The 14,340-nt window shown below is 42.0% G+C and overlaps 2 protein-coding genes across 4 annotated transcripts in view; one reads left to right on the top strand and one right to left on the bottom strand.

Moving 5' to 3' along the window:
- Positions 1–14,340, top strand: part of MTMR9 (myotubularin related protein 9) — a 47,967-nt gene that overhangs the window by 26,664 nt on the left and 6,963 nt on the right. Inside the window, exons 6-9 of the mRNA XM_055288358.2 lie at positions 537–698; positions 8,075–8,216; positions 9,847–10,067; positions 12,888–13,039. Of these exons, the coding sequence (XP_055144333.1) occupies positions 537–698; positions 8,075–8,216; positions 9,847–10,067; positions 12,888–13,039 (677 nt within the window). The remainder of the gene's footprint in view (positions 1–536; positions 699–8,074; positions 8,217–9,846; positions 10,068–12,887; positions 13,040–14,340) is intronic.
- LOC129487522 (calponin-2-like) lies at positions 1,707–3,290 on the bottom strand. 3 transcript variants are annotated; one of them, XM_055288403.2, is made up of 2 exons: positions 2,866–3,290; positions 1,707–2,748 (listed from the first exon to the last, which is right to left on the bottom strand). In XM_055288403.2, exons 1-2 carry the CDS (start codon positions 3,253–3,255, stop codon positions 2,437–2,439), a joined length of 702 nt encoding a protein of 233 aa, XP_055144378.2. In that variant the 5' UTR covers positions 3,256–3,290; the 3' UTR covers positions 1,707–2,436. The 3 variants fall into 3 exon arrangements, with proteins under 3 accessions (XP_055144378.2, XP_055144373.2, XP_055144366.2); XM_055288398.2 differs by having other exon boundaries at positions 1,710–2,865; positions 2,899–3,290; XM_055288391.2 differs by having other exon boundaries at positions 1,712–3,290.

Below are 14,340 nucleotides of genomic sequence, written 5' to 3'. Positions count from 1 at the left end.
GATTTAATTTCTCCCCGTATTGACCTATTTTCGCACAGTTTCATCCACCTATAGTCTGTTGTTTGCACTGTAAAAGAGTGATTTATAAGTGTCTCTAGGTGGGTGAATGGGAGCTGTAGCTAGAAAACAGTGGGATCCAAGCTGGGTTGGGTAAGGCTGCTGATGGCACTGGGTCTGTAGTGTTAGATCGGTGGGAACAGGATTGCAAATATAAGTGGTGCTGTGTGTCCTGACCTGTCACGAAACGCAGGGTTCTGGCCTCTCCTATAGTCGGATAATCGAGGTATGTGAACTGGGTTTAATCTGTTCAGGTGAGGAATAGGTTACCATGGCAGGCATTTTAAGCCTTTGCAACAATGTTTAAATATTAGTTTTTCAACCTTTAATCCTCAAATTACCGTATAACAGGGTAAATATTTTCATAGTATTTTGAACTACTTTTGCTCTTAGATATGTTGAAGGCTGAATCTTTGGTTTGGTTTCTTTATCTTTCTGTTTTCTGGGTTTGTTATTTTTTACTTTCTTATTTTTAAAAGGTATCACATTCTTCAGGAGAGCTTAATCAAACTTGTGGAAGCTTGTAATGACCAAACACATAACATGGACCGATGGCTCAGTAAATTGGAGGCCTCTAACTGGCTGACTCACATCAAAGAGATTCTGACAACTGCCTGCCTAGCGGCTCAGTGTATCGACAGGTAAAGTGCATTTCAGCATTCTTGAGCGGGACATGCGCTGTTAACTAGATTTTGTGTTTACCTAGACATATGTTTATAGATTATGTGAGAGTTTGCAGTAAATTATTGTGTAGGCTAGTCAACACCATCCCATTATTGATGAGGTGTGTGCCTAGAGTCTGGCATTTAATAGATAATGTTTGTTTAATAAATATGAACCATGTACACATACATGTCTTCTATGACACAAATTTTTAAGTAATAATGGACCTATTTTTTTTTTTCTATAACACCCTTAAATCATGAATTTGCCAATTTTTTTCTTAAACTGTGAAATAGAATGAAAGGAAGTTTTCTTATTTTTTCTTAGAGGAGCGAACTTACCTCCTTACTTTTGAAATATCAGCGAAAGGAAACATGTAATTTTGTTACATAGTAAAATGATCCTTTCTAACCTCTGGGATATATATATATATATATATTTTTTTTTTTTTTTCCTCTTAGAAACAGAGGTTTTATTGCGTTTGGTCCACAGTCATATTTCACATTATCTCATGGAGCAGGGCCCCTGGGTGGGGGTCCCTGTGCAGTACTTGGCGGCGCGTGTGGCCGGGGAAGGTGGAGCAGTATAAGCTGGTCGGGCCCAGAAGGGAGGAGGTCTGGCTCCTTAAAACCTACTGAGGGGCTGGGCGCGGGGGCTCACACCTGTAATCTCAGCGCTTGGGGAGGCGGAGGCGGGCGGATCACACCTGAGGTCAGGAGTTCGAGACCAGCCTGGCCACCATGCGGAAACCCCGTCTCTACTAAAAATACAAAAATTAGCCAGGCGTGGTGGAGCACCTGCAGTCCCAGCTACTCAGGAGGCTGAGGGTGGAGAATCGCTTGAGCCCAGGAGGTGGAGGTGCAGTGAGCCAAGATGGCGCCACTGCAGTCCAGCCTGGGCAACAACCACAACTGAAAAAAAACTGAGGCCAGAGTGGGTTGGTTGGGGGAGCATGGAGAGGGGTTCAGGCTTAGCCCCAACAACTCAGAATTTCACTTCCTTGTTATGGCCCTCACTTTCCCCACCTGGCCCTGGGGCAGGTCTGAGGGTCTGAGATCTGTTGGTCTCAAGGTCCTAGGGAAGTGCAGTCACTTGGGACTGAAGATATTTAGCATCATGGCCAGGCCCCCTTTCCCAGGGTACTCATTTCCCAGCACCCTCTCCACTGTCCCTGCCCCACTTCTCGGGAAAAAAAATATGTATTTTTCTTTTGTGAATACTTCCTGAAACTTGGGGGCACAGAAACACAAACTGCTCAGCTGACAAAAGGGGGAAGAGGCGAGACAAACAGAAACCTTCGGGGACCAGTTCCTTCCAAGCCCAGGTCTCTTCTCCCCAGCACAGCCTGAACGTGCCAGCAAGGACCCGACCTACACATATTGGGATATGGCCTTGACCCCTTCCCCCACAGCCCAGTTTCTCAGTCTTGCGAAGGATCAAGGCAAAGGGGAAAAAAGCTCTGCTGCCTGATCCCACGCTGGCACTCACAGACCCTTGGTTGACTGGCAGCACTGAACCAGTTAAGAAAAAAAAAAAGATGAAAACACAGAAAAACTGAAAAACTCAGATGGGGAGACGATGTGGGGAGAGAGTGTGCGGGGAGCCTCAGTAGCCGGTCTCCTCCTGGTAGTAAGGGGGATATTCAGGGACCTCCCCCAGGTCCGGCCAGTCGCCGGTGCCCGAGGGAGCCCCGTTGGCCACTGTGCCTTGCGGGCACTACTTGCGGTCATATATCTGCCGGCCCAGGCCAAAGACCTGGGTGCTCTGGTTGGCGCACTGCGTGTAGCCCATCTGCAGGGACATGGAGGAGTTGTCACGCTTGTCGGTTCCCAGCTTGGTGTCATAGATGTGCCGCCGTGTCCCGGGAGCCGTCATGCCTACCTGGCTGGCACGCTTGTTCGTGCCCATCTGGAGGCTGATGGTCGAGTGGTCCATGGGCAGCAGGATATGGTTCTTGGGGTCATAGAGATGCCTCCTTGTGCCATGCGCGGTCATGTCCGACTGGCTGGCGCATTTGTTGGTGCCCATCTGCAGCCCGATGACGCACTGGCCGGCCTTCATGGTGGCGTCGTCGAAATTCCACTCCTGCTTCTCCGAGTACTTGACGCCGATGTCCACCCCACTCTGCAGCCCCTTAGTCTTGGCCTTCCCCGCCAGGGCGAGAAGAGACACCTGCACCTGCGTCATGTTCCCACTCTCAAACAGGTCGTTGGCCTGGAAGAGGTCCACAGGGTTCATGCCGTAGCTGGCCATGGCCTTGATGAAGTTGGACAGGTTTTCAAGCTGGTGCCAGTTCTGCATGGAGCGGTTGATCTTGGGGACAGAGCCCGGCTGTAGCTTGTTCATGAGTGTGCATAAGATAGTTCCGTCCTTCAGGCCCTTCTGGAAGTCGGGGCTGATGGAGAGGCCGGTGGGTCCCTCGATCCAGCTGCGGAGCTCTGCCTCCTTCTGGGGGTCATATTTGGACAGGAGCCGGTTCTTGACCTCGGCCGACAGCCCGTACGAGGGGCCCTTGTTGAACTGCGTGGAGCTCATGGATGGTGGGCGTGCGGCGGGACGGGGCCGGATGGGACGGGCACCTCCGGGATATCTTATTTCAAACTACTTGATATGTGCCATTACATCTGGATCTCAAGTTGAGAACACCTAATGGTAGTGATGTTGGGTATATGAAGTGATTTTAGTTCATTCACTGAGTTAAAGGTTGCTAATCCTTGAGTCTTGTGGCAGAAGACTTGAACAGAGGCAGAAGGATTGGCATAAATTCTTGCAGAAGCTTAGAATGCCCTTTTTAAGAAGGGGATTCCACTGAAACAATAGGTAGGTTTAAGTATTATTGCCACACAGTTAGATGGCGCTTTTCTTTGAGACTTTAACTTGTTTTATTGATGCTTCCAAATTAGGGAAATATATGTAATTTGTTATGGTTAGAGAGAAATTCGTAATAGAATGGGTTGCTAAAATCATGTGGTAAGTTAGTAACAGAACCATGAACAGGTAGAGTCCCTTGGGGTCAAGATTGCCAGGCTATCCCTGTTCTTTTTGTTTTAGGCGTTAGGTGAAGCCCATTTAGCTAATAAACTACGGGAATTAAAGTCCAAGGTTCTGGGGCAGAGAAATAACAAATACACAATGATTTTGTTAATATTGAGGGTTTTGTTTCTTTTTAACCTAAGTTTACCATATTTCTCCTTACATTATGAGTACAGAGGCTTCTGTTTTTCTTATGAAACAGGAATTGTAATAAACAGTTATCACCACATTGTCTCGATTTGCAACTGTAATAATACGATGATACAGATTAAGACACCCCTCAGTGCAGAATGCAGAACATTTCTCATGATCTCCACCTTCATTTAGTTTGAGCTGGCCACCTTAACGACAGAGAATTCCAGACTCTTGGGAAGGTCCATGGTTTTGGTTTATTTTGCCATGTTTGAGTCCCTTTTTCTGTTATATATTAGCCTATTATTTTCACCTCCATACAAATTTGCGCTTGTAATTAATTACTGACAACATAAAAATAGACTTTAAATGAACTGAATTTAGAATATCCCACAGATAATTAAGGTACATATGCAATATACACAGAAGCCTTAAAGTACATGCTCATCCCCTTCATCCTGGTCATTAGGTTTTATCCTGAGAATGGGGTTAACTTAACCATAAGTGACTTCAAGGAATCTGTTACTTTTAAATTAAGAACCCCCAGAGAATTCAACAGAAGACAAAAAGCTAAGTACATCATCTACAGTGTAACAAAAATTGGCATAACCTAAATGTCCAACTGTGGGATTAGGTAAGTTGCAGTTCATCTCTTAATAGCATATTGCACACAGGCACACCTTGGAGATGTTGCAGGTTTGGTTCCAGAAAACCACAGTAAAGCAAATCACACAATAAAGTGAGTCACATTCATTATTAATATTTGGTTTTCTAGTGCATATAAAGTTATGTTTACACTGTAATGCAGTCTGTTAATTGTGCATTAGTATTATGTCTAAAAAAGATACATACCTTAATTTAAAAATACTTTATTGGTGTTTGAGGCTATTGGCCCTGGTAGAGGGCCTTGCCTCCCCGTGGATGGCTGCTGACTGATCAGGGTGGTAGTTACTGAAGCTTTGGATGGCTGCGGCAGTTTTAGACAAGACAGCAGTGAAGATTGCCATATCAATTGACTCTTCCTTTCGTGAAAGATTTCTCGGTAGCATGTGATACCGTTTGATAGCGTTTTACTCACAGTAGAACTTGCAAAATTAGAGTCAGTTCTCTCAGACGCTGCCACTGCTTTATCACCTAAGTTGATGTGGTATTCTAAATCTTTTTTTGTCATTTCAACAATATTCACAGCATCTTCACCAGGAGTAGATTCCATCTCAGGATACTAGTTTTCTTGCTCATCTGTAAGAAGCAACTCCTTATTCTTTCAAGTTTCATCATGAAATTGCAGCAATTCAGTCAAATCTTCAGGCTCCTAATTATTTGTGTATTTAGGAGACAGGGTCTTGCTCTGTCGCCCAGGCTGGAGTGTAGTGGCAGGATCACGGCACACCGCAGCCTAGAACTCCTGAGCTCAAATGATCCTCCCACCTCAGCCTCCCAAATAGCCAGGACTGCAGGTGCACACCACCACGGTCAGCTAATTTTTTTTCAATTTTTAATAGAGATGTGGTCTTTGTTTATTGCCCAGGCTGGTCTCAAACTCCTGAGCTCAAGCAGTCCTCCTGCCCCAGCCTCCCAAAGTGCTGAGATTACAGGTCTGACCCACTACACCCAGCATTTTTTTTTTTTTTTAATGAAACAGGGTCTTTCCCTATGTCACCCAAGCTGGAGTGCAGTGGCACCGTCATAGCTCACTATAACGTCAAACTCCTGGCTTCAAGCAATCCTCCTGCCTTGGGCTCTCTCTGTAAGTGTTGGCGTTACAGGCATGAGCCACTATGCCCTGCCTTCCGGTTCCACTGCTAATTCTAGTTGTTTTGCTGTTTCCATAACATCTGCAGTGACTTCTCCAGTAAAGCCTTGTGCCTCTCAAAGTATCCATGAGATCTGGAGTCAACTTCTTCCAAAATCCTGTTAATGTTGATGTTTTTACTTCCTCCCTTGAATCACAGATATTTTTAATGGCATCTAGAAAGGTGAATTCTTTACAGAAAGTTTTCCATTTACTTTGTCCAGAACCATCAGAGGAATCACTAGCTACGGCAGCTATGGCCTTAAAATAAAACTTGAAAGTTGAAATTACTCTTTCATCCATGTCCTGCAGAATAGATGTTGTTTTAGCAGGCACAAAAACAACATTCATCTCCATGTACCTCTCCATCAGAGCTCTTAAGTGACCAGGTGTATTGTCAGTGTGCAGTGATGTTTTGAAAGGAATCTTTCCTTCTGAGCAGTAGGCCTCAACAGTGGACTTAAACTATTCAGTAAACCATGCTGTAAACAGACATGCTGTCATGCAGGCTTCATTGTTCCATTTATAGAGCACAGGCAGAGTAGATTTAACATAACCCTTAAGGCCCCTAGGATTTTCAAAATTGCAAATAATCACTGGCTTCAGCTTAAAGTCACCAGCTTCATTTTTTCCGTAACAAGAGAGTTTGCTTCTTTCCTTAAACCTCATGAACCAGCCTCTGCTAGTTTCCAACTTTTTTTTTTACAGCTTCCTCACCTCTCTCAGTCTTCATAGAACTTTGCAGAATGGAGGAGAGTGAAGGCCTTCCTCTGGATTAGGCTTTGGCTTAAGGGAATATTGCAGCTGGTTTGATCTTCTATCCAGACCACTCAAACTTTCTCCATGTGAGCAGTAAGGCTGTGTCACTGTATCATTTATGTGTTCGCTGGAGAAGCGCTTTTCATTTCCATCAAGAACTTTTCCTTTGCATTCGCAACTTGATTAACTAGTGCAGGGGGCCCAGCTTTTGGCCTGTCTCAGCTTTTGACGTGCCTTCCTCACTAAGCCTAATGATTTCTAGCTTTTGATCTAAAATGAGACATGCTACTCTTCCTTTAATTTGAACACTTACAGGCCATTGTAGGGTTATTAATTGGCTGGCCTAATGTCAGTATTGTTGTGATCCCCGGAATAGAGAGTCTCCTTGAAGAGAGAGAGTCAAAGGAGCAGCTGGTTAGTGGAGCAGTGAGAACACACACAGCATTTGTCGATTAAGTTCACTGTCTTATATGGACGTGGTTCGTGATGCCCCCAAAACTTGCAGTAGTAACATCAAAGATCACTGATCACAGATCACTGTAACAGTTGTAATAACAATGAAAAATTTTGAAATATTGTGAGAATTACTACAATGAGACAGAGACACAAAGTAAAACATGCTGTTGGAAAATGGGTGCCAGCATACTTGCTTGACTCAGGATAGCTGCAAATGTCCCACTTGTGGAAAATGCAATATCTGTGAAGAGCATCCGAGGGAAGCTCCGTGAACGAGCTCTGCCTGCAACTGTTATTATCCTAGTTCTGAAGATGACGTACAAACGTGGAAGGCTACGGGTGTAGAATAAGACTGAGAATAGAGGAAATTGCCTCTTACTAAAGCTCTGTGTAGTATGTATGTACGTGGGTAAAAACTGACAGTAGTAACCAAACCTGAAGCTTTCGTGTGAAGGTGGTGTTTTTTTTTTTCCAAAGTTTTCTTCATTGTTTCAACAGAAAGGGTAGAAGAAGGGGAGGGGAGAAGATGTAGTAAATTTAGTTTTGGGGTTTTCTTTCATTCTCTTTAGAATAATGGGGTCCCAGACACTTCTGAGTCTCATGATGCAGTGGTATCTTTACCACTGACTTTCTAGATTGACAGTTTCATGTTTGTTTTTTTCCGTTGTCGTGTTTCTCAAAGTGTGGTCTAGGTCTCGTTTTCCAGATTGAATTGCAGTTTATGAAGGTGTCCTTATAGTCAGCTGATGGTGGAAAGGTAGAGTCAAAGTCAGAAAAATAATTTTAGTGTATGTCTATAGGTTTGATGAGAAGAGGCTTTAACCAACGATTAAAGTAGAAAGGGTAAATGCCTTCTATGATAAGAGCTGCTTTTTGGTTTTGTAAAGGGAAAGAAAAATTCAGCTAAAATTATGTGAAATTTGTTATAACTTAAAGAGGTCTTGCCATGTGAAATTTGGGATTCATTATATCGTATTTTTTCCCAAGAGAAACTTATCTATCGTATGCGTTAGATTTAGATTCTGAACTCTACAAGTCAGAGCAGAATGTTGTACTCAGTACACTGAATAGACCGAACTCAGTAGACTAAAATATTGTGCTCAATAAACGCTTGTTATTAACAGAGTTCATTGACCATGTCGGGCATTTCCCATTTGTACTCTTCCCTGATTTTCCTATCAGGGAAGGAGCATCAATATTGATTCACGGAACAGAAGGAACTGATTCCACACTCCAGGTGACCTCCCTGGCCCAGATCATCTTGGAGCCAAGAAGCAGGACCATTCGTGGTTTTGAGGCCCTGATTGAAAGAGAGTGGCTGCAGGTGAGAAGAGCTGTTTGACTCACGGAAGAACTGCTCATTGATGGTGTGATCCTGGTTTGTGTGGTAGCTGACATATGTGTGAAATTTTGATTAAAATTTCTAAGTTGTGTGTTTAATTTCCTGCAGGCCAGTTAATCTCTTCTCCTGGTTTCTGGATCTGTCTTTGCCTGTATTCCTCACTTGACACTTCCTTCACTTGGCAAACTCTTGTTGGCTGTGCTTTGTCACATACAGGAGAAATACAAAGAATGGGAAGCATAGTGCAGTCTCCCAGAAGCTGGGTCTTGATGGATCAAAGACATAAGCAGTCAGGGAAGGGGGAGTGGGGCCTGTAGTTGCGAGGAAAGCGCTTTAACCCTTTCTGCCTTTTGCTAGTGCTGCTCCACCCTGTGAAGCTTCCTTCACAGATAAAACTGAATCATGTAATGTTGGATGGCTACCAAAATAAAGGTCTCACTCAGAACAGGGATTGATATCCTCCACAGAGATTACTTTTGAATATATTTTTACTGTATAACCTGGTAAATAATTGTATTTGGACACAAATGCTTACGTATCTTGAAAGCAGACATTTTTCTGGCAAAAAAAAATATCTTGCTCCTCTGGCTACAATTCACATTTATTATGTACTAATGCTGTTATGTACACCATGTCCACCCTGCCTGACAACTGACCTTACCTCTGTTTAAGTCAGACCATCCTAAGTTTATGCTCCATGTTTGATGAAAGTCTGTTGAGCTGTATTCCTCATGATGTATAGTAGACAAACAAATGAGTATGACTGACTGATTTATATGTTTTTTTAATGGATATCAAAATTCTATGAACCACTGTAGAATTTCTATGGCATTACCTTTGTCACATGCAGTAGTAGAAGGACCCAGAGACAAAGCAGATCTGTGAAATTCCTAGCAGAGTATGATTTGTGTTAAGATCAGCATTTGGGTTCTAAACAAGACAGTCAGATGAGTCTTAAATTTACTTTGGTCAGTAGATGGCAGACTCTTGCCGTTCATTTTGGGAGAAGAGGGTAATTAAGGACAGCTTTATCTCCCGTAAAAAAGTACTCATAAAGATCTTTGAACACAATAACTTTTCATATATAATTAGAGATTTAATATCAGAGCTGACATTATAAAATTGATCAGAGTTCCATATCTGTCTCCATTTAGGGTGAGGCTTGTTTAGTGTACAACGCAGTCTACAGTGTTAGACAGAGGTGATGATTCTTCTTTGTTTGTACTGAGAGTTTATGTTCTTTGACTTTGCTCCAGATTTTGTAGACCTAGAAAGGTTTATTTTGTGAGTTTATTATTACTTAAGTTCGTTATTCTTCCATAGGATATTCCAAGGGCAATGCAGTTCCTGTGGTCACACCTTAGCTGCACAGCCTCATTAAGGATTTGGAAGTGTGTCTTTTTCCTTAGTTGCTGCAACTATTTATTTTATACCAAGAAATCGTTAATCTGTACAACAGCTACCCTAATTATATGATGTTCAGGTACTAGGAGTGTCACTGTAATTGTGTGTAGTGGTGTTGGTTCTGTGATTGTGTGTAGTAGTGTTGGTAGAATGCTCTGTCATGTGATCTCACCAGGATGTGACTGTCACGCCTCCATCTTCCCCCTAGGCTGGTCACCCGTTCCAGCAGCGCTGTGCACAGTCAGCCTACTGTAACACCAAGCAGAAGTGGGAGGCTCCTGTATTTCTTCTCTTCTTAGACTGCGTGTGGCAGATCCTTCGTCAGTTTCCCTGTTCTTTTGAATTTAATGAGAATTTCCTCATCATGCTTTTTGAGCATGCTTATGCCTCACAGTTTGGAACATTTCTGGGCAACAACGAAAGTGAAAGGTGAGTACACTGCTCACATGGGGACCTTTCCTTTTCCGTTGTTTTGGCTACTTCCTAGGTAGCCAAAATCTAGGAGACCACGATTTGGCTCTATATTAAAATTATTTATAAAAAGGTAGAGGCTACAGTTAATTATAAGTTAAATGACCTGAAGTATATTCTTATTATGAGACAATCTCATGCTAGGTGAGAGCATGTCCTAGACTTTGTTCTGTTAGGTTAAAATTAGTCCATACATGAATTAAGGGGCAACCATTTTAAATGTTAATTTCTTTACATAGGATCATAGTATCTTACGTGTGGAAAAAGTCTTAATTTATAATTCAGCTCTTCCCTCTTAATTTTATTAAGAAAGTAAGATCCAGAGAAGTTAAGTGACTTTTCCCAGGACATACAGCCAGTTGGTCATCAAAAGTGTGGCCTAGAGCAATGGTCCCCAACCATTTTGGCACCAGGGACCAGTTTCATGGAAAACAACTTTCCTGGGGATTGAGTGGCAGCGGGATTGGTGATGGTTTTGGGGTGAAACTGTTCCATCTCAGATCATCAGGCATTAGATTCTCATAAGGAGAATTCTCTTAAAGGCACACCCTAGATCCCCCACATGCACAGCTCACAGTAGGGTTTGCACTTCTGTGACAATCTAATGCTGCTGCTGGTCTGACAGGAGGTGGCAATACGCACTCACCTGCCACTCACCTCCTGCTGTGTGGCCAATTCCTAAAAGGCCACGGACCCTTACTTTTCCATGGCCTGGGGTTTGGGGATCCCTGGCCTAGATTACAAGTCTTCCTCCTCCTGCTCTAGACTTTGTTACACCTAGAAACTGTCCTCAGGCCCAGAGCGACACGCTCACCTCACAGCCCAGGCACCATTAAGTGTATAGGTTCATTTAGAAGATTCACATCAGAATGATCTTTCAGGGAGGTTGCCTGGTAATCTCTTCAGGATACAATCACCAGGCTTCCTTGCCTCATTGCTGGCAGCCACCGTTTTCTAAAGCGTGTGTTACTTAGCCCTGGACTGTACTCTGGCAGGGAGGGACAGGAACGATTGGCAATTTCTATAGCCAAGGAAGTTGGGCGAATGTGGCATAATATGCTCCCCACTTAGAGGGTCACAAACACATTATCATTGAAGGCTTTAAGACACCCTTCAACCCTAAAACCCTAAAGTATAATAAAAAAAAAAAAAAAAAAAGACACCCTTCAGTAAAGCAGTGTATATAACTTTAATTCAACATTTAAGAAATGTGTTTGATGATGGATTTTTTTTTGGTGTTATACCTGTTAATATCCTCAGGACTAGCTTTCAAGAAGGGATCAAAATAGATTCCCATTCTGTTTCCCAGTTGGTAGAGGCTACCAGCAATGCTGAGTGGGAAGGATTCTGAAGTGGTGTCAGCCAGAACAAGTTCAGTGGTTGGCCGGCCATGGGCAGGGGGCACAGGGCTGGAGGCAGTGGATGCAATAATGTCCTGTGCGTGTCATCCCTGGTTCCTGGGAACATAGCGTGGGACATGCTATCTCAGCAGTTAAAGTCCAGTGCCACATAGGCTCTGTGATTATGTGGATTATTTTTATTGCTAGCTCAAAAAGAATGCACTAAGTTGCTTGTAGCTCATAAATAATCATGTGGCTTCAGAGACAAAACTGATTTTATGATAAAATTTCAGCTTAAACCGAGTCTTAAGAGAATTGAATGTATTATCTTTTTGGTTGATGTAAGGTTTACCACGGACTATCTTTCAATCTGTGTTAAAATGTATTTTTTTCTAAAACGTGCCAATCGACTATTATCCTTCTCTAACAGTTTATTACATGATAGAGTGTTCCAGAGTTTTAGAATTATTATGAAGCCTGTTCATTGTATGTGGATATAGATTAAATATGTATTTATGTCAAGATTCACATTGATTTTTCATCTTTGACAATCTGTATTTCATGTACATGTAATTTATTTTCCCTAAAAGCTAAGTCTGTAAAAAATTTTAAGTTTTGAGATTTGACTCAACCTCCATTTTTAATATTAATATGGGCATAAGGAGGATACGCTGGACTTTGGGGACATGAGGGAGGGACAGAAGGGGGATGAGGGATAAAAGACTACAAATAGGGTTCAGTGTATACTGCTCGGGTGATGGGTGCACCAGAATCTCACAAATCGCCCCTACAGAACTTACTCATGTAACCAAATACCACCTGTTCCCCAATAACTTTTGGAAAAATTAAAATTAAAAATTAAAAAAAAAAACAATTGGAAAGTGGTTATCAATGTAAATAATGAAGACTCTGGGAGTCTTTCCAGGCATTCATATTTGTAAGCTATCCTGGTTGTTTCTGCACAACAAGCTCTTTCTTACAGAAACTGGAAAAATAAATAGGACATAAATGCCAAAAATTGTATAATTTTTGTGTTTATATTATAGGCTTCTCAGAAACAAAAAAGTTAGAAAGTTTTTTTGTACTTAGCTGTTTTTAATTAAAATAGAATCCCAAATATAACAAAGGACTTTTGTGTACAGTAATGTTCTGTGGGTTAAGGTTTAGCACCAAACCTGATGTGACCAGATTCTGTTTTTATCCTCCTGCCAGCTTCTTGGAACCCTGTAAAATACTCTTTGTTTTGTTGTTGTTGAGAGTTCCAGTGCGAATTGAGCTTTTTGACAAATCTATTGATTTTTCAACATTTTGTTTCTCTACTAAAAGTCTTGTATTCTATCTTCTTTCATAATGAGAAGAAATTGTCCTAGTAAGAGGAGCGCTCAATAATGATTGTTGTAAATTAATTACTTTAATGGCAGTGTTCTTTCTTGATCAGATGTAAGTTGAAGCTACAGCAGAAGACGATGTCTTTGTGGTCCTGGGTCAATCAGCCCAGTGGGCTGAGTAAATTCACCAATCCCCTCTTTGAAGCCAACAACCTTGTCATCTGGCCTTCAGTTGCTCCGCAGAGTCTTCCACTGTGGGAAGGTAAACCACGCATCCTTTGCAAACTTCTTAACGGTCAGGTTTGCACGCGGCTGCCTATGAGTGTGTGCTGTTGGTGATGTATGAAGATGGTGAGCTGGATGTGGCCCTCAGACCTGTGCGAATTGTCATTCTCAGTATGGACATGGTTCTCTCTTTCAAATCAGTTATCTTGCCATACTTTTTTTTTTTTTTTTCAGTTCCCATTGAGAAATTAACAGTGTTTCTTTACATTGCTGTTTATGTTGGATATTTTTTCCAGATAAGAAAGTACATTACTCTTTGCCTAAGAGAGTTGGTAGGTAGTTGGGACATGAATAAATTGTAAGCTCCTCAGGGAGAGTTTCTATTCCTTAATTAAGCAGTCATTAGGATAGGTTCTTGTATTAAATGGTATTAAAGAGTTACGTGGCTGGACATTCTAGTAAGTTTCTATAAATGGGCACAAAATGCCATCAGTGCAGTAACACAGATATTTCATTGTTCTTATGGGACTATATGCTTAATTTTTAAATGTATTCTAAAGTAGATTTTTTATATACACTGATTTTTCCAACTATTGAAGCTTATCCCCTTAAGTATTGAAGCTTATTAATTAAAATATAACCAAAATCTGGCCAGGTGTGGTGGCTCATGCCTGTAATCCCAGCACACTGGGAGGCTCAGGTAAGTGGATCACTTGAGATCAGAAGTTCAAGACCAGGCTGGCCAACATGGTGAAACCCCATCTTTACTGAAAATACAAAAATTAGCCAGGCCAATTTGGTGATGTGGGTCTGTACTCCCAGCTACTCAGGAGGCTGAGGCAGGAGAATCACTTGAATCTAGGAGGCAGAGGTTGCAGTGAGCAGAGATGATGCTACTGCACTCTAGCCAGGGTGACACAACGAGACTTTCTCAAAAAGATAAAAATAACCAAAATCTATCTAAACTATATAGTTTTTCATTAAACAAAGACTCTAAAATACCATTTAATTTTTAAAGTTATTTTGAAGATAATAAACATGTATTTATTCATGTTTATGTTTAATAGCATAAAGTATACGTACAAGAATGGTAGCTGTTTGGTAAATTAAACCGAATTACCGTTAATGCCAGTTGTTACGCTGTATTCTAGTATGTTATACTATCAAAGGCAATTCATGTGTGGAAAACTATTTGCCCTTTGTGGAAACGAGTCTCAGATTGCTTTGCCTTCTCAGTCCGAGACCAAGTCAGTTTGTCTCTTCTCTGGATGTCAGCTGTCACATCTAGTTCCTCTTGGCTTATCTGCCATTAGTGGCTTCCTTCCACCTCAGTTCATG

This window comes from Symphalangus syndactylus, chromosome 1 (genome assembly GCF_028878055.3).
Source record: "Symphalangus syndactylus isolate Jambi chromosome 1, NHGRI_mSymSyn1-v2.1_pri, whole genome shotgun sequence".
Taxonomy (NCBI): Eukaryota; Metazoa; Chordata; class Mammalia; order Primates; family Hylobatidae; genus Symphalangus; species Symphalangus syndactylus.
Note: the sequence above shows the minus strand (reverse complement) of the source record. Positions and strands in the feature narration are given on the sequence as shown.